The sequence below is a fragment of the Crocodylus siamensis genome, chromosome 11, assembly GCF_052110815.1.
Source record: "Crocodylus siamensis isolate JL-2025a chromosome 11, ASM5211081v1, whole genome shotgun sequence".
NCBI classification, from domain to species: Eukaryota; Metazoa; Chordata; order Crocodylia; family Crocodylidae; genus Crocodylus; species Crocodylus siamensis.
In genome coordinates, this window is record NC_143405.1 from 20,398,173 (window position 1) to 20,418,154 (window position 19,982).

The window sequence follows — 19,982 nt, forward strand, 5'->3', positions numbered from 1 at the left end:
TGTGGCTTGTAGGCCCAAACTGAGGTCCAATGTGATCAGGTACCATGCTGAGGCCTGAGGGATGCCAGCCAGGTAGAGCACAGGCCCCGTCGCGGGTTGCTGAGGCGTGTCTTGTACTGCACCACAGCCATGAGAATCTGGATCCTGTTGGGGTGAGCCTGTGGAGAAAGGTTTCAGGTGAGGTGGAGTTCAAATGCAAAATGCCCTGGGCTACAGCTATGAGCTAGGGGAGCTAGCAGGCCCTTCCCTGTTCATGTGGTGAAAGGAATGGGCAAAGAAGTAAGTCCCCTCCATGCAGCCCTGCACAACAGGCAGCAGGAGATCCTCTGGCCAGACGGCATCGTGTATCTCTCTCAGCCAGAGCCGAATGCAAACCAGAGGGGACAAAGGGAGGGCTGGAATGTATAAACACGTGGATTAATGTGAAGCAGCAGGAGACAAGGTACTAGAGTGGATAGGATGCTGGTCTGCAGGATTGGACCCACAGCCTGCTCAGGGTAGTAGTTTCTCTGGCTCTAGCTACCTGCATGCCCAGGCTCTTCTTTACCTGAAGCTGCCTCTTTGATCCCCTCAGCTGTGGGGCAAGGGGCAGGGGAGGGAATAGGGTGCTGGCCAACTGTCAGCACTCCCAGAGACAGGAGAAGCCCTCCCTGAATAGCTGAAAGGGGAAGAGATAGTCAAACCCCAGAAACCTGAACCTTAAAAGTTTGGGAAAAATCCTAACAGCCCTTGGGCATCTTCACTAGCTAGCAAAACCTCCTCCAGGGCTGGGGTTTCAATGCCATCTACTGGTCACAAAGGGAAGTGGTTTCCCCACCTTTACACTAACTATCCCCATTTCTACCACTGCCACAGACACGTGCAGGGTACCATGGCCCCCCAAATGCATAACAGAGAAACCAGGTCCATCCCTATCCCAGAGTATGACACCCCACTGCTCACAGGGACCAGTCAAATTTCAGGGCCTAAACCTCTTGCTATATCCAGTGTCTAAGTCCCATGACTTCAACGGGAGCAGGAGTGGGAGTGACCTAGGCTGGAGACTAGCTAGGCTGCAGATATCAAAACCTACAGCACTAACCATGCCATTGTCTCCAAGACAAGTAGCAAAGCCCTAGACATGGTCTGGACAGCCACAAGGTACAGAAGCAGTCTGCTCTCATCTACATGCCATGCTGGGTTTCTGACAGAAGATCTGCCTGAGGCAGGGAACCTATGCCATGAACTCTAGCCACAGTGATGTCAACTCAATGTGCCTCACATGAGAGCAAGAGGGTCTGGGATGCTTACCAACAAGGAGGAGGCAATAGAAAAGGCCCGGGGCCTGATCCGAGGGATGAGGTCCAGCAGGTATGCAGGTGGGATGGCACAAGTGGTGTGAGGGAAATCCCACAGGACCTGGGAACAACAGAAGTGTAAGAGAAGGCAGTTCCCATGGAGAGTCTTTGCCTTGGGAGGTCCCCATGGAGAAGAAATCTTCAAGCCTAGCAGGCACTACCCTTTGTTCAGCTGTTGAATGCTGGCTCCCACCTGACACACTCCCACCCACACTACTCAGCGGGAGAGCACCTAAGAACACAGCAGCCTGTGAGGTGGAGGAGGCCTCTACTGTACAGAGCTCTATAGGCAGCAGGACAGGTTTGCATTACCTGGCCGTATTTCAGGCAGTGAGACAGGCAAACCTGCTGTCAGTGGCTAGTGCAGCTTGGCCAGTTTCCCACAACAATGTTAATACTTTTTTAAAAAAGAATCTGAGAAACGCCATATACAAAGCGGTGTGAGGGGTGTGGTAACAGGGCAAATTAACTCCTGGAGCAAGGAAACATTCCAGTTAAGGTCACCTGGGTGACTTTACTTGGTCCCCTTGAAAGGGGGCACTACAAGACATATCTTTAAACACCTGATCACACACATTTCTATGCTTTTCTTGCTTTGACACCAGGTGGTTAGTGAAGCTGGGATTCCTGGTTCCTTCGCCCCTGGTAAAGTAGAGGATAGGGCTGGAAGTGTGTACCAGGGAGAAGAGGCTGAATGCTCAGGTATGGGAGAGAAAGATAACACACCTGGAGTAAGTGGCAAAGGCAGGGCCTGCTCCCTCCATCACTTTAGGGCAGAGATTGGCAACCTCTGGAGAGGCAGACTGGTTACATGAGGAAGTGTGTACACTAGGGCCTTAAAGGTGCCACGTTCTCAAGCTGCCAGCTGCCACCCCAGCCTTCTCTGCTCTGTGCCAAGGGCTGGGCGCTTGTGCCCCTTTGCAGATCCATTCACCCCCATTGTCAAATTAACCGCTCTCCATTGGTACTGGTTATGCTTTCTGGTGGCACTCAGCACATGCTGTGTTAGTGGGGGAACAAGGAAAGCCATCCCTCAGCTATGAGCAGGGCAGCTAGGGCACTGCAGAGGAGACAGATGGTCTGGCCTGCCATTTGAGAAGATTCTAATCCGTTCTAGGGGAGCCACCACAAAGTTTCCTTGCGCTTTCTCCTGCATTGTAGTTCCACCAAGAAGAGCCTAGCTAGCCTTACTGCATCCCCATAATGAACAGCCTTCATCTCAAACAGCTGCATGGGGCTCTATACTTTGCTTACTCACTGGTGTGGGGGACTCCAGAGGCACATGAGGGGCTCCCTTTTCAGCAAGATATAATGCTGGTGTTCATCCCAGGGGAAGGCACCAAAGCAGAATACAAGGCCCAGACCTGCTGTGCAGCAGCAAGTAAAATTCATGACACAAAGCAATAACTCAGAGACAGTAAGGCAGAAAGAGCTAGTACAATCAATCTGACCTCCAGCACAGCACAAGCCAGCACGATCTCACCTAACAAGCCTTGCACTTGGCCCATCTCTCATGGCTGAGCAAGAGCACTTATTTTAGAACGAGAGTTTTTCAGTTTTGACTGAAATACTTCAAGGGATGGAGTCCTCTGCACCCATAGATAAACTGTTCCCAGGGGCAACGGCTCTCATTGTAGAAGTATCTATGACTTCAGACTAGGCTTGACGGCCCCAGAAGCCCCACAACTTACTTACTCAGACTTGCTTCCAATATGAGTTGCTTTAGCTTCACTGAGCAGAGGCAAAAGCTCAAAGACCAGCCCCAGAAAAGCCAATTGAGTAGGTCTCCCAGCCCCCATTACTTACTCAGCTGCCCTACCTCGAGGGTAGTCCTGCGAGGCCGGTTGCAGTAACTGTATAGCTCCTCCTGACCTTGCGCAGAGCTAAACTCCTGCAGCTTTTCCCGCTCCAATTCATCTGGTGACAAATAGGACAGAAGCTCAAAGAAGGAGCGACGAGGGACACAAGAAATATCCAGATGATGGGTGACCAGATGCCAGATGGTGCAGGGCTGGGGCAAGTGGGCAGGAAGGGCCATGTCTGCAAGGCAAGATACAAATATCAAAGAGAGCCCTAGGGCTTGGCATTGACCTAAGTGAGGGGCAAGATGCCCAGGCTGCACAGCAGCCCTTTGTTTGCTGAAAGAGCTCTCCCTCCCAGCCCACCTCATGCTGGCCTTAGGCTTTGCTTCAGTCAGACTGGAGCAGGAAATGCTTTGAAACAAGCATAGGGCTGGTGAAGCTCCATATGGAAGCAGAGGCACTACTTTACTGCCCTGTCACAGAGGGCAGCTTTGCTCACATGCCGTTCACATGGGCAATCCCATTCAGGCTCCCACAGAAGCTCCCCTAACCTCCAAAGTCCTGCTTTCTCTCTTATATACCCATAAAACCCCTACTGCCCTCCTCTCCACTCTCCAGGAACAGCCCTGAGTGTGTCTGGCTTCCCTGGAGCCTGATTGGCTTGGGGGAAGAAAATCAGGAGTGTGACAGTTCAACCTAAATGAAAGTCAGAACCCACCTTGGCCTTACCACTTTCCTCTCCCCTTTACAAATTCCACAGAACACACCACTTCTTTGACCTCACCAGCCCTCCTGGCTGAGGCAAGAACTACTAGATGGATGCTTTAAAGGCATGAGTGTGCAACAAGTACTTAAACAGGAAGCTCCAGAGGGCATAGCACCTAGGAACAGGGAAGTACCCAAACAGCAGAAAAACTCTGTAGGGCAGGTAAACTGTCCAGAGTTCAAGCACACTGATAAGGAGGATCAATGACTCCTTTCAGGACCAAACACCTTGAGTTCAGAGGTGGTTTCAATTAAACCATAAACTGCTAAGGAACCACTTATGAGAGGTATGTGAGGTAGTACCCCCTCTGCAGATCGTGTGGGAGTGCACCTCTGGAGATTACAGAAACCGGGACAGCAAGGTAAATATGCACATAGTGTTCAGTGGTGGTGGTGGAATGGAAATGGAGTCTGGCATGGGCACAATAACATGGAATCTAAGTGTGAGGTCAGTTCTTGTTGCTGTGACAGGGTTTTCCCTGAGGTTGGGCATTGGAGATGCAACTATCTGACACCTGCCTCAAGAAAAGTCTGGCTTTGCTTTAAAGCATCCATCTAATAGTCAGTAACCTGCAAGACCTCACTGGGTTGGGAGCAAGAGCTGATATGCTGTAAATCACACCTAGTCTGGAACAGGTTGAGGACTATGAATAGAGCACTGGAGACCTCTTAGGAATACTCCTTCAAGCCCATCTCAAGCCAGTTGTCCAAGTAAGGGCAGATGTGTTCTGCATCATCTCACATGGGCTGCCACTGCCAAGCACTTCCTGAATTCTCTTGGGGATGAAACCAAACCAAAAGGGAGCACTCATATAGGTAGCGACTGATAGGCCTGGATGAAGTGGCTAGTATTTGCTTCAGATTCAGATTCGGTTGATTTAGGGGACAGTGATTTGATTCAGCAATTTGAATCACTTTCCAGATTCGATTCAGCCAAATCTGATTTGGAGATTGGGCTGCTGCTGAATCTCTGAATCAGCCAGGCCAGGCCCATCCCCCACCCACTCTCCTAGCCTGGCAATGGCTGCTTCGCCCACCCCAGCTCCTGGCTGTTTGGAAAAAAAAAGCCCCAGATCACTGGGTGCTGCCAGGCCGGGGGAGGGGGGGTGATCCCCACTGCCCCACACTGCATGGGGACCTCTGCACAAGCCCCCTGACTCCCACCTCACTCCCCCAGCCCCCGCACAGGTGACCCACCCAGGTCAGCTCCAGCCCTTTAAGAAAAAAAACCAACAAAAAATCCCCCAGACTCAATGCTCCTGACGGCAGGGGACAATCCCTGCTGCCCCCCCACCATGTAGGGGACCCCCGAAGCCCCAAGGCCACTGCAGGAGTGGTGAGGCCCAGGGCCTTTCTTGGTTTGTTTTTCTCTTAAAGGGCCAGAGGCCTGGTGGGGGGGGCATCTGTAGAGGGGCTGGGGGAGCAGAGGGGGTTGGGGAGCTCATGGTAGAGCCCCCCATGCAGCATGGAGGGCTTTTTTTTTAAAGTACCAAGCTGGGGGGGGGCTGGGGGAGTGGGCGGGGGTCGGGATGGTGCTGGTCCCCTTTCCCTGGCTTCCCCCTCCACACCACCCCCCCAAGTGCTTACCAGCTCCAAAGATTCGGAGAACTTTGAATTGATTCGGACCTTTAAATCGGTCCAGATTCAATTCGGATTCAGAAATTTGGCCACTGAATTGGGCTGAATCTCCTCCGAAATGAATCACCACCTAAAGCTTCACACAGCCCTAGTGACTAAGCCTTGCTGGGAATTCAAGAGTCCTGAAGGTCAAGAACTGCAAACCAACCCTGATCTCTAGAGACAAGGGTGTTGCCTAAGGTCACCTCCAGGGCAGGAGTTGGTAATGACTGTTGATAATCTGTCAATAAAAGACACTTTATATCTCACTTCAGAGAGTGCTTGTACTTGGCCTGGTAACTGCCGATGGAGATGGAGTGATGCCGAGTAATAGGCTTCAACACCCAGGAGATGTAGCTTTCTGAGCTCTTTATCCTCCATCGATTCCGATTATTTAGATTCTTCCTGTGCAGCAGATACCACAAAGGAGCCTGGAGCTGAGTGAAAGCACTCATATCACTTTAGAGGAATCTGATAGCTCTCAGCAGCTTAGCCTGGGGTCCAGAGTATAGAGATTGGGGTTTGCCACACATTCTTTGCAGGGTCTAGGATTCCTCTGTTCCTAGTGCTGGCAGTCTGCTCAGGTTGTGGGGGAGGATATCAAATGATGAATATGCCTTCTCCCATGTGCGGGGAGAACCCAGTATTCTGGGTATCTGTATTCTCCCTTACAACTCCTGCAAGGGCTTGAAGCCACAGGGAATTAGCACATGAGAAGGTGTCACAGCTTTGTCAACTGAGGAAGAAGGACCATCTCAGGGTGGAGAAGCTGGAATAAGATCACACTGAGTTATATTCTTCCATTTACTCTTTATGCTCCTCTCTTCTCTCCTCAGTGGCCTCTTCTTGATCTCTGGTTCCTTCTTCCCACTGCAGTTAACAGTGGATCTAACCAGTGGGACTTACAGGAGAAACAGAAGGTAGAATGCACCCTTGGGTATCTCAACAGATTTGTGAAGCCCATGGTGACTGGCAGGGCCAAGCTGATGGGACAAAGGGATGGCTCCACCCAGATGGGTACAAAGTCACATCTACCAGGGCACTGCAGGTACTAAAGAGGGGCTTCTCTGGCTGTCCCAGGGGGATGGGACGACAGACCTCTCTGGGGCCCACAGATTGAATTCCTGGCAGCCAAATGGTGATAGAAGTACTAAATTAATCAAAGTAAGGCACTGCCAGAGGGCAGAAGTGTTCTCTGTGACACTATGAGAAGCTGCTACGAAGCAGCAGGATCCAGACTGCCCTCAGGTGGCTGCTGACTGGACATACAAGGCATAGCTACAGCCACTGGTCATAAGATTGTGCCCCCAGAGTGGGACCACATATTTGGAGACTTGAAGGACAAAAGGAAACATTCAAACCTCCAACGGGGAGCAGGAGCCACTTCTCGCTGTCATGAGTGACACCCTCCTGGTACGAGACAGGCAGACAGCCACCAAGAGCTAATGACCATCCTGTAGCTTGCCAAGGGCCAAAGTGAAATGAAAGCCCAGATTGGAGCTAGAATGGAACTGCTGAGCAGTTGGCCCCATCCAGGCAGGAACAGAAAGGAGGAGCAGTGAGCAGGGCATACCAGGCTCAGAGGGCTTCAGCACAAAGCATCTGTTTGGATCCAGGCAAAGCAGCTGGCAGAACTGCTGCACGTCCTCAGGAGAGTTCCGCGGCTGGATCATCACTACATCTCCTGCGCTGTACCTGCAGGACACATAGCACACATACCAGCTGAGAGAAACTCCAGGCAGCACTGCTGGCGAGGGGAGGTGGGCTGGAAGGCACCCAAGGGCCTCTGCCGTAAGAGGGGACAGCAAGGGTGATTATCAGTAAGCCTTTTCTTCCTCATATGGCCCCTTCCATATTGGAATCCTGCGGCTAAACTTCCTGCTTCTATCTCCAACAGTTTGCTCCCAAACAAGTACAAGGAACCAGTGTAAGAGTGCCCCACAATGGGAGGCTGGTAAATTGAGGCCCTAGACCTGGGCTGGAATACAATCAAACTTTCCACCAGCTCTGCAGTCTACAGACGTGGCCAAGAGTGCCAAAGAACAGATTACACTGTGTAAATTCCAGGGCCCAGTACACCTGCCTACAAATGGGAAGGAGGAGAGGGATGGAGAGCTGGGAGAGCCCTTGAAAGGCATGAGCCTAGGGAGACACAGTCATCCTTTCCTGTGGATTCAGGATGGCTCTCCATGCCCACCTCCCTACCAGGGCCTGTATGCAGCATCAGCTGAAGCCGCATTGTCTGTATTGTGGGGCTCCCAGATGTTCTGGAGCCTGCTCCAGGGGCACTGAGGAGGGCTGCAGAAATCCAAACACTACTGCCCTGGTCAGACTGCCAAACATAGAGCTTGTCTACACCATGATAGCACTGTGTCCCAGCTGGGATAGCTCTAAGTGCTCCCCATCTGCCCATCCCTGCAGGCAAGGTCCAAACTCAGAAATAAGTCAGTGAGGCTGCTTCTGAGACTTTTGTCTCCAGCATGCTAGAGAGCAGCTGCTGGGGATGAACCTGGAGCAGCCTTATTGGATCATTCCCAGCCCTGAGTAAGAGAGGGGTGGAAGGGATTACTTGGGAACAGCCCAGCTAGGCATGGTGCAGACAAGGCCATGCAGATCAAACCACTGCTTCACTCCAGCAAGAGCTCCCTGGAAAAAAAAGAAAGGCTCTTCCTCAGGGTGTCTGTGCAGCCTGCAGTCATAGGAGAAAGCACGGCAGCCACAGAAATTACCCTTATAGAAAAAAGGACATCCACCTAGATGTACTGGTAGCTCAATGAAGAGGGGCCAGTGCAGCCCCCTGTCTTCCCACACAGAGGGCAGGGGCTTGGAGGGGTGACTGAGTGCTGCTCACTCCATTCCAGAGCCAGTAATATCAAACTCGATCAGCCGGACATCCTGAAAGTGCGACTCCGCAGTGACCCTCTGATTGCACACCATCAGGGCAGCAAAGGGGTGCAGCTCCGAGGGGATGTCTCTGCCTGCCTCTTGCTGGGGCTGGTCTCCATTGTCAGCATTCTCATCCAGGAAGTGCAGAGCATACCTTGGGGGAAGCCTGCAGGGAGAGAATAATGTGACACAGTCTACCTCATGGCTTTTTTGGTGTTACTGAGTTATGGCAAGCAGCCCAGAGGATCTTCTGTGCACTGCTTTACAGGCTGGCCCCACATGCAGGGACAGGAATGTCCCACAAACTGAAGGGACAACAGGACCTCAGGAGTTAACATGCAGAAAGAGAGCACCATCCAGCTCATCTACACAGCTGCCAGAGACCCCAAAAGAAGAGAATAGCTCTGAAACAGTCATGGCAGCTAGATCCACCCTGAGAGACAGATGGTCCTGGAGAGGCTGTAGTAAATCTAGTGGACTAAGTGCAACAGCAGTGCACAGAGCCCTTCTAGAACAGCCAGAACATGGATGGGGCAATGTGGAAACACCCACAGCAAGAGACTACCCAGGTACAGCCAGATGCAGCTTCTCCCTTGGGTTCCTCATGGGGCAGCAAAATAAGCTCTTCTCTCTCCTGCTGGAGGCAAATTTGCCACAAATCAGAAAGGAAACTCCTCCTCCTTTCTCCCCTTCAAATCTGCCAAACTCCCCCTCTGTTGCTTCAGTGGGACTACACACCACAGAGCAGGGCACTCACGTTGGGAGCATGGTTGTGACAGATGAATGATACCCAAGGAGTAAAGCACACAGCTTATGATCAAAGGGCAGGGCCCCAGTGCACACTGACCACAAAGCAGTAGGGAGGAAGTTTCCTGACAGGAAACTGGATACATTTCCTCCCCAGAAGGGCCACAAAACAGTAGTTTAGCTTTGGGCTGTCTGAGATCTTTGGGTGAATGAGGTGTTTATTCCTGACTTGGCTCAGCCCACTACTTCCTTATGCCACTGCAGGAGGGAGGATAGTACCTCACTGAGCCCCCTTTTCACATGGGAGTCTCCAGAACAAAGACAAGACTTACAGAATCTGCAGGCTGCCTTGGCTGTGTGCCAGGGAGCTCCACTATCATAACACCCAAATCCTGGAGGTGGGACAAGCCATACTGAGACTGGTTTCAGCATGGACCATATCTCTTTCAGCTCTGCACTGGTGAAGTCTTTCTGTTCTGCTGTTTGTCAGGGCAGATCCACTAACCTACAACCCATGGTGGGGGTCCAGAAACTACAGAAAGGTGGGTTCCTGACAGAGAGTTGAACACATTTCTGTCCCCAAAAGGATCATCTTCATCTGGGGAAACAGCCTCTCAAAGGAGCAGGTACAGACAACCAGCTTGCTCTATCTGTGGTGGTCCCTGTCCACACTTTGTACTCACAGGACATCACGGCTGAGGATGCCAAGGCCAGGAGGAAGAGGGTACAAAGCCAGGACCTTTTCCCATAAGTCCAGAAGCCATGGATCAATCACTGCATCTGGTCTGCAGATGGCAAATACAAACAGCAGAGTTCATAACACCTGGATCCCAACTCCCCGACCCCCACTCCAAACCCCAAATGATGCATATTACTGCAACCCTATGAGAGTCCCTCAATCACAGTTCCTTCTGTCAGCCAGAGAGAGGGCACTAGGGAAAATCAGGTGCCACTCTGCAGTGCTAGCACCCCTAATAACCCAGGTGAACTGAGGCTGCCCACTGCATAACAACTGGCTTTGACACCATCTGAGGCTCCCATCTAGAGAGAAGTATGAGTTCTGCTTCTCCCAGAACAGAGGGCTGATCTATAAGCTGGAGATTCCATTTTTTTACATTTTGGGGACTGGCAACATGCAGAAGTTTCAGTACAGGCAGGCAGTGGCTGCCCAACTTAGCCCTGTGGGAGGCCTGGTAACAGCACTGCAGGAAGGGCTCTCCAATCAGCTCTGAGGTCAGAAAGGAGAGTCTCTTTGGGTCCAAGAGCTGTGGCCCCAGGAAATCCCTGACATATGCAAAGAAAACTCAGGGTAACTCTGAGGCTCTGGGGTCTCTTTTCAGTGGGGCAGTTTGTAGGGGTAAGAGGCAGGTGGGACTGGAAGCTGGAGGTTCAACAGGAAAGGCCTGAAATAGAAACCTAGCTTTGGGTGGAGGGGTAAAGGACAGAAAAGCAGACCCAAGCTGAGCTGTACGAGGCTCTGAGCCTGGAATAGCACATGGAGTGCAGCCAGTCAGAAGCTGGCCAGATGTTAGGGGCATGGGCCAGAGCTGGAAAGACAGGGAGAGTCTCTAGGGTCCTGGAGGTGCAGCCTGCAAAGATAGCTGACATGGATTCCCTCCAGCCAGCCCTCCCCCATTGGAGGTTCTTACCCCAAGTCATGCTGGTCATCTCCCAAAGCCACTGGCAGGAGGGGGTTGCCACCCAGCTGGAGCAGACGCTTGTGCAGTTTCTTGGCAACAAAATTAAACCTGGGTCAAGAAGGATCAGAAGATGCAATTGGCAGGCACTGTGGGCAGGAACAAGATTCAGAAGAGTCTGCACTGTAGCAGGATACTAGGGCTAATATGTGCCCCAGCTCACTGCAGGGACAGGATTTAACAGACCTCAGCACAGATATGAGCCTAATGGTCCACAGCCCAGGCTGCTCTGATCCATGCACACACTGCTGGGAGCAGGTCTGCAGGTCTCCAAGACAGAAGAAGGTACAGACCTCAGGAATGCAGTACACTGCAATGTGCTCTACTTTCTCTCTGGGAACATGTATCTGTCTTTTTAGTAGGTGGGTTTTAACAATACAGAAAAATCCCTCCATTCCAAATAGAGATGTCCCACCCTCCCACCAGGCCCTGGAAGAAGCTGCTCCATGCTCAGCTTCTTCCTAAAAGCCATTCTGTGTGCAAACTGCCGACAAGCAGTTCACCTGGGAGCAGTATGTGGGGCCCAGGCAGTGCTCTCTGGACTCAAAAGTCAAAAGGAAAGCAATGGCTTAGGTAGGTTTGGGGGAATTCTCCCTCTCTGGGCTCCTCTGTAGGACCCCCATTACTGCAGTCTAAGGGCTATGCCAGGTCATGATATTTCCTGTCTGGTCATTTAAGTATCTGGTTCGAGTCAGGAAAGAAGAACACAGGCAACAGTCTAATTCTTGGTGTTTACTAAGGACACAGGTTCATCAATCCCAAGATTTGTTATGGTAAGTCTGATCTGCTACAGGCAAAGACCAGAGATCTTCACCTAACAATTCCTACATCAGATCCACTTGTGATTGGCTCATCAGGTTTAGCCCGGGGTTGAGCTAGAGCAGGTCTATTAGAAAGGCACATCCAAGCTTAACTGAAAACTGTCAGGTGGTAAGAGAACTTGCTACTTCTCTTGATAATGCATCCCAATGGACAACAACCCCCACTCTAGTTCAACCACCTTTGCCCTCTTCCTCATTTGCATTTTTCTAATGTCAACTTCCAGCTCCAAGACCATGTTATAACTTTGTTTGCTGGATAAAAGACACCTTAGATATATCATCCATTCTTCTCCTAATTCAGGTATTTGTGCAGACTTATCACTGTGCTCCTTCACTACTGTGTAGATCAATTAAACAGACTGAACTCCTTTTATCTCTAATTGTAAAGCAGGTTTTTCAAACCTCAGATCATTCTTGTGTCTCTTTAAGGCACTTCTTCCAATTGTTCAACTCCCTTCTCAAAACGGAAACATTGGGACTTGACTGAGTGACCAGGAATGAACTCAGCCAGATGGTGTTTGATACACCCATTAAAGGGATTAAATAATGTGGTTCCATGTAGTAGCAAGGTACTGGACTTGATGACGCAGGAGGTCCCTTCCAAGCCCTAAGCTTCTCATGATCTCACTAATGCCATATACAGATGGAATAACATCTCCCTACTCCTGCTCAGTGTGCCTACATTCATAAATCCCTTGCAGTCCTATATTAACTGTTCCATCATTTTGCTCAGACAAAACTTCAACAGAGACCAGACTCCCAGCATGCCTGCAGCACCTAGCACAGGTACGGCCTGATCCTTAGCTGGCTCCCCAGATGCTGCTCACACTCAAATAAGGAAGAAGGAGGACTGTCACAGACTCATCCTCACTGCCAGCAATTCACCAACAGCAGCATGCACTCTCATTACACAAATTCCTTTTTGGTTGAACAAAACAAAGCCCTACATGGCATGATTATAAAACACCACTGTCTGACTTATGCAGAAGAGACTCTGGGAAAAACTGTCCCTTCCTGACAACCCGGAGGGTTGGGAGTCCAATGGTAAACAGCTTTCAGGAACCAAATGGTTGAAACCATAAGCCAGGGGCCACAAAGAGCTCTTGGTCTGATACCACCCTCAGGGCTAGGGGTGGGAAAAAAATCACTTACTTGGGGTAGGAGGAGTCTCCAAGGCCCAGCACTGCATAGTCCATCTGGCACAGGGAGCTGGGGGGCAGGTTTTTGCGGAATATAAATCGCCAAAAATTCTACAACAAAACAGTCAAGAGATTCCATGGCTCCAGTATGGATACCAGTCCCTCAAATCACCAGCACTGGTAAGTGCTCGGCTCTCCGAGGCCCAAGCCTGTTCCTATTAAAGAGGCCATGGGACAGACAGTGATCAACCAGTCAGTTGGACCCCTTCAGATAGAAGCATCTGGTCAGCTCAACTACTGGAGACTAGGAAAACCAGAGCCACAAAACAAATGGCAGTCAGGCCTTCCATGTGAGCAGTCTGAGAGAGCACCCTTAGGGTGCACCCACATGAGCGCACATATGCCTCTTGCAGCGTCTCAGCCCTTTGAGATACTGCAAGACACACATATGGGAACAAACAACTGTTCCCTGCACTGCAAATCTGCAGCACAGGGGAAAAATTAGATACCTGGATATCCAGGGGTCAAAAAAAACCTGGGTGAAAAAGCAGGGCAAGGCACTGGAGGGTTCGTCTTCCACAGAGCTGCTCTAGTAGCCAGCCGGAGGGTCTCTGTGGCTGGTTGTTGCCCTGGTACTGAAGCACGCTGCCTGCCCGTGCGAGGCAAGCAGTGTTGCAGGCTGCAGGGACCTGGACCTGGCTTCGTGTCAGGTAAGTCGGGGCTGGTGGGGGGCTGGAGGAGGGCGGTAGGGGACCATGGGGGGGGGCCCTGCCTGGCCACAGCACCCCGCTCGCTCCCCCAGCTCCCTCCTCCTTGCCCCAGCTCTCCCCTCATTTCCTCTCCTCCTTGATCGTTTTTCTTGCTCTCTCCAGCTCTCCCATTGTTTCCCCTGCTCCCCGATCATTTTCCCTGCTCTCCCCTCATTTCCCCTGCTTTCCCCAGCTCCCCAATTGCTTCCCCACCCATCCCCACTCCCCTAAATGGCCAAGCTACTGGCAGTGGCAATCAGGGCACTCAGAACCTTGTGGTACAGCTCCTGGTACTGGGGCAGTGGGGCTCAGACCTGGCTGCCTGGCATCCCTGCTGCCGCATTGTGCAGGTGCGGCCCAGCTCAGCAAGGCACCATGCAGTGCTGTGCATTGACTGGCAGCTCAGGGCCACTCCAGCTGTCACCTGGGGCTGGTGCCGCTCAGCTCCAGTGGTGCACAAGGCAGCAGAGGCAGCGTGGGTGTCAGGCAGCCAGGGCCAATCCCTGCCGCTCCATGCTGCACAGGGGTGCTGTGCCATGAGGCCCCAAAGGCCACTAGTGAGTGGCAGGTACTGGGGCTGGGCAGGGAAACGATCAGGGAGGTTTGGGGAGCGAACAGAGGCTGGGGCCAGGTGGGGGGCACATAGGCTCTGCGGGTGGCTGTGGGCCCCCGTTGAGGGGCTGTGACCTTGTGGGAGGAGCAGTCAGTGAGCTGTGCAGGGGAGGCAGCCCCCTGCAGGGAGCAAGGGACCCACCCCTCCTGAGCAGGCCCCCTATAAGTCCCCCCACACCCACAGCCCCCCCACAATCAACCCACAAACCCCTCACCCACATACCTGGCCCTGTGAGTTAGGAGGAAACAGACTGGGGTGGGGGCCAGGCTGTTGGTTGAGAGTGAGGGGCAAGGGCAGGGGCAGGACACTAGCATATCAGTGCTGCTCAGTTCTGCACGTCCTGGTGAGTGAAGGGGGTAGGGGCGGCTCTGATTTTTCTATGACAAAAAAGCCAAAAGTCAATGCCAAACTACAGATATTTATAATTTATTTTATTACGATGGTAGGGGCACTAATAGGCTTCCAAATACTTTAAAATTGTGAATATGTCAATAAAACATTGCCCAGCTGATTGGATCTCTCTCTCTCTATATATATGTATATCTAGTAGTCTTTTATTTACTTGTGGAAGAACATGGATTTTGAGGTATTTTAAAGAGTGACTTGGGGATTTTTTTATCAGGGATTTTGCAGTTTTTAAATATGCAACACCAGAATTCCTGCTAATGAGGCAAGTGGCAGGACCCAGGCAAAAGAGCCTGCTCAGAGCTGGCACCCAGGACCCTGCTGGAGGTGGCTGACCTCCAGGCCTCTTGGGGCCAGGAAAACATGCTTTGACAGGGCAGAGCAGACCAGCACAGTGACATCATCTTCTGGGCGACAGCTGCCCAAATGGCTGGTGGTGGCACACATGGCAGTAGTGCTGCACAAAGGCCAACTGTGCTGCCACAGTCCACTGGCAGCTGGACCAGAGGTGCAAATGCCTCTAATGGCTATGCAGTCCCCATCCAGGTTTGGCAGTTGTGCAGTCTTGGGGCCACATGCTGTCACAGGTCACAGCAGGGCAGCAGCTCCTATTGCCAGACTGCTGCAGTGGGCAGAGGGTACAGGAAACTCTCAGAGCTGCTACAGCAGTCCAGCTGACACACAGGGTAGTGTCCCCAGGTAACAATTAGCCAGGCCCCAGAAGCTCCTGAAAGTGAGTAGCCCTGAGCCAGGGCAGCTTTTTATTCTGCTGGGTCCAGCACAGGGCAGGCCTTTAGCTTACAGTGGCCGCAGATGCAGAAGCCAGGCAGGGTTATTTTGCCCCAAGTGGCACAATTTGCCCCACTGAGGCAAAAAGCCCTGGCTCAAATTTGCGCCGCTTCTATTTGAGCTGCTGCAAATGCACGTGCCTGCATGTGTGGACGCATCCTTAGAGAGCTCTTGGCAAGGCCTTGGCACCTAATGTCCCACAAGAACGGCATGAGGTCACACAGGGTCACCAAAGGTCTGTCCTAATGAAATGACCCCTCCACAGCCATTGTTCAGAGAATATTAATGTTGCTCCCTTACGCCTGTCTCAAAAATACAAGGGGAGGAGCTTGAGGAGGCAAATCCAAGAGTGAAAGCCATGTTCACATCCAAAAATGGTGCAGACAGTCGCATAGCCTACCATCATGTTGTCAGGCGGGTCCCCTTGGCCTGTCGTTGCACACACAAATACCACCAATGTCTCATTGATGAGGTCTGCCTACATGCAAAAACAAACATGAAAACACAGATGTAGAGTTAGCAAGCTGTGACCACAGGACACAGCATCCCACATACAGCCGTGGCCCAACCCACCACAGTGCAGGCTGCTGTGCCTCACCACAGCCTTGAACACCCCACCATGCATCACCAGCCAGATGAAGCCAAAGCACTGTGAATATGCTGCCATTATACACCACAGTTAGCATTGCAATGAGCCATAGGTATGCAATGGCAAGGCCCACCACTTGCACAAAGCATCAGAGCTCAGAAACCAGCTATGCCAGAGGCCTGACCTAAATGAAAGGGAGGGAGGGGAACTAGGTACAGGCACAGAAATGAGCACACTAAGGCTTTTACTCCATATTCCCACCATTTGCTGCTAGCAGGGTATCACTTAGCTGCACTGCCCCAAAATAGCCCTGCAGCCACATCCAGGTATTTTGCTTTGCTCGAGTCCCTGTGCGATACAATGACAAGGCTAACAACAAGAGCCTTTTCATTCTGTATGGAAACAGTAAAAGCATCTAGTTCTTTCTATAATCACTAGCCAATTGCCTATCAAGAATGATGTTCCCCCCACCCCCATCCAGGCCCACTCCCCATTTCCCTCCTGCTGCTTGGCGTCCAGGCCTGCTCCCCCCTTCCCTGGGCCCGGGCCCACTCCTCCCCTCCCCCCACCACAGCACACTCACTCCCTTTCCCCCACCACCCGCTCCTCCCTGCAGGTGGCAATGACAGAAGGGGGGAGGGGTAGACCAAGGCCAGTGCCACTCTCACCCCCCTGCAGCATCCTGACCCCACTCCCCACTGTGCCACCACTGCTTGCACCTCCAAGGATCAAGGGGGTGGGGGGGGGAAGCCAGCTCTGGTGGCCTCACCCCACATCATTGCCAGTACAGGGAGCAGGGTGGGGTGGAGGGGGGGCATCTATGTTGGCCTCAGCCAATCAGAATGCGAATAAAGCGTTATAGACCTACAGACAGACAGACTAAGGCTTTTATAATATTAGAATTCTGACTCAAGACACCCACCAACTTTTGCAGAACAAGTTCATCCTCCTTACCTTATAGAAATCAGTTCTAAGTAATCAGATTAGTCAAATCAATGTAAGTTGACCTGGATAAGATACAAGCAGGAAGGGCCAAAAGGCAGACTCCTGCCAGCACAGGGCAAAGGCACCGCACTCAGCCAGAAACAGGCAGCAACTCCTATGATGGTGTCGACACGGAGTGCTGCCAGGGCCCCTGCTCGGGAGGCGCAGCCTTTCCAGGGTTGTCTGAGGCCTCCACCCAGACAGAACCCACGGGGGGGGCTGGCATCCCCCAACCCCCTGGCCTGCGGGAGTTGCCCAGCAAGGCCTGGGGGGGCAGGGACTGGGGACCCCCACACCTGTCCTGCAGGTGCCCGCCTCCTCCTGCAGGAGCAGGTGAGGGAGCTCCAAGAGGAGGTTAGCAGGCTGAGGGGAATCAGGGAGGCAGAGGAAGAAATTGACAGCTATTTTCTTTCCCTGCAGGGCTGTACACCCAAGGAAGATGCACCTCAAGAAGTGACCTCCACTGCTAAGTGGTAGACGGTCACCTCCTGAACCAGGGCTGCTCGTAACACAGCAGTACCAGTTCTTCCAGTCCAGCTGGAGAACAGGTACAAGGCCCTGGCAACCCTGGAAGAGAAGGAAGGAGAGGAGGAAACCAGGGAGGAGGCAACTCCATGCTCTCCATGTCCCGTGCAGGCCAAAGGAGATAAGCAGGCCAGGAGGTGAAAGCGATGCATTATCATCATAGGCGACTCCATCCTGAGAGGTACGGAGGGCCCCATCTGTCGCCAGGACCCCTCGGCACACAAGGTCTACTGCCTACCTGAAGCAAAGGTTCAGGACGTGAAAGGGATGCTCCAAACCATGATCCAGCCCACCGATTACTACCCCACGGTCCTAGTCCATGTGGGTACTAATGATGCGGCCAGGAGAAGCCCTGATTGCCTGATGGAGGACTACCACGCTCTGTGGTGCGTGCTAAAGGAGATGGGCGCACAGGTGGTTTTCTCTTCTATCCTACCAGTGAGTGGACGTGGAAGACGGCATGAAACGTGCACCGCGGAGACCAACTGGTGGCTTCAGCAATGGTGTATCAAGAGAGGCTTTGGCTTCCTCAACCATGACCGGCACATCACGACAAGAGACATGCTTGGATGGGATGGGCTCCACCTTTCCCCTAAAGGTAAGCACGTGTTTTCTTCTAGGTTGGCGGACCTCCTCCGGCGGGCTTTAAACTAGGCTCATCAGGGGAAGGGGAAGATGAAGGTGGAGGAATCATCGGACTGCCAAACCAAGCAATGCCCACAAGTACAGCCCAGCCTAGACCAACGAGCAAAACGTATACACAGGTAAGCGACGGGGGCCAAGGCAATGGTGTGATTAGGGGGCCAGTACACACATCCACAGGAGGCCTCACATGCCTCTACACAAACGCTTATAGTATGGGAAACAAGCAGGAGGAACTCAACCTCCTGCTAGCTGACACCAACCCGGACATAGTGGGGATCACTGAAACATGGTGGGACTCAATGCATGACTGGGTGGTGAATGTCAAGGGCTATAGGCTGTACAGGAGGAACAGGACAAGAAGAAAAGGTGGGGGCATGGCACTTTACATTAAGGAGGAATACCTATCCTCATCAATTAACAAAGAATCAGAGGACGGGCACTCTGAAGTGCTTTGGGTTAGAATACAAGGCAGTTGAGCGGAAAGAGACTTAACACTGGGGGTCTACTACAGACCTCCCAACCAAGGGGAAGAACTTGACCAGGAATTCTTAGGTCAGCTCACAGAGGTAGTGAAGTCTAAGGATGTGGTAGTCCTGGGGGATCTGAACTTCCCAGACATCTGCTGGGAAGAGCAGTCAGCTAGAATGGACCACTCACGTAGGTTCTTAGCCAGAATGCAGGATCTCCATCTAACCCAGGAGGTGCACAGCCCCACCAGGGGAGACGCCTTGTTGGACCTCGTGCTGGCCACGGGTGATGACCTGGTGATGACCTGTTGAGGGGGCTGCGGGTGCTTGAGCACCTGGGTGACAGTGATCATTGCCTGCTGGAATTCATCATCCAGCGCGAGGTGGCAAAGGCCTGCAGTAAGGCAGCAGCCCTAGATTTCAGGAGGGCAGACTTCAATGAGCTAAGGAGAATAGTCAGGGAAGCACTGAGGTCCCAGAGGGGAGGGGAGCCAGGTGTCCAAGGAGAGTGGTCGTTCCTTAAGGAGACGATCCTCCAAGCCCAAAGGGAGGCAATCCCAACGAGGATCAAAGGGAGCAGGAGGGCACACAAGCCCCCATGGCTCACCAAAAGCATCCGGGAATGTCTCCTAGCTAAAAGGGAGGTGTACACCCTATGGAAAGGAGGGGACATCACCAGGGATGACTATACTGCAGTTGCTCAGAGATGTAGGGGGGCAGTCAGGAAGGCCAAGGCAGAGATGGAACTGGGAATAGCTTCCTGGATTAAGGATAATAAGAAGTCCTTCTTTAAATACATAGGGGGTAAAAAGAAGGTTCCGGGTAATGTGGGGCTCCTGCAGGACACGTTAGGAAATTTGGTCGTCACACCAGATGGCAAAGCTAACATGTTTAACGATTTCTTTGCCTCTGTCTTCCTAAGCAGGGACCAGAACAGTCACCCCCCCGCTGGGCCCCCCTCAGGCCCCAGGGGAGGCGCACCTAGGCCAAGGGTTAGTGAGGAACTAGTTAGGGAGCTTCTGGAGGGACTGGACATATTCAAGTCAGCCGGTCCAGATGATCTCCACCCTAGAGTACTAAAGGAATTGGCTGAGGTCATTGCAGGACCCCTGGCACAGCTTTACGAGCACTTGTGGTGCTCTGGTGTGGTGCCAGAGGACTGGAAGAGGGCCAACGTGGTTGCCATCTTCAAAAAGGGGAAGAAGGAGGACCCGGAAAACTATAGGCCAGTTAATCTTACCTTGATCCTAGGCAAGCTGTTTGAGAAAATTATTCTGGCACACATCCACGAGGGGCCAGCAGGGGACTGCATACTTAGGGGCAACCAACACAGGTTCATCAGTGGCAGGTCCTGTCAGACCAACCTGGTGGCCTTCTATGATCATATCACCAAATCCTTAGACGC

General features: G+C 52.3%; 1 protein-coding gene across 2 annotated transcripts in view; it reads right to left on the minus strand.

Moving 5' to 3' along the window:
• The window catches only part of NDOR1 (NADPH dependent diflavin oxidoreductase 1), a 38,983-nt gene that overhangs the window by 13,134 nt on the left and 5,867 nt on the right, over positions 1-19,982 (minus strand). For both annotated transcript variants that reach the window (XM_090021307.1, XM_090021308.1), the window contains exons 3-11: positions 15,768-15,845; positions 12,825-12,922; positions 10,804-10,902; positions 9,838-9,939; positions 8,373-8,573; positions 7,095-7,216; positions 3,157-3,377; positions 1,291-1,398; positions 44-158 (exon numbers count right to left, since the gene is read on the minus strand). In XM_090021307.1, coding sequence (XP_089877433.1) covers positions 44-158; positions 1,291-1,398; positions 3,157-3,377; positions 7,095-7,216; positions 8,373-8,573; positions 9,838-9,939; positions 10,804-10,902; positions 12,825-12,922; positions 15,768-15,845 — 1,144 coding nt within the window. The remainder of the gene's footprint in view (positions 1-43; positions 159-1,290; positions 1,399-3,156; positions 3,378-7,094; positions 7,217-8,372; positions 8,574-9,837; positions 9,940-10,803; positions 10,903-12,824; positions 12,923-15,767; positions 15,846-19,982) is intronic.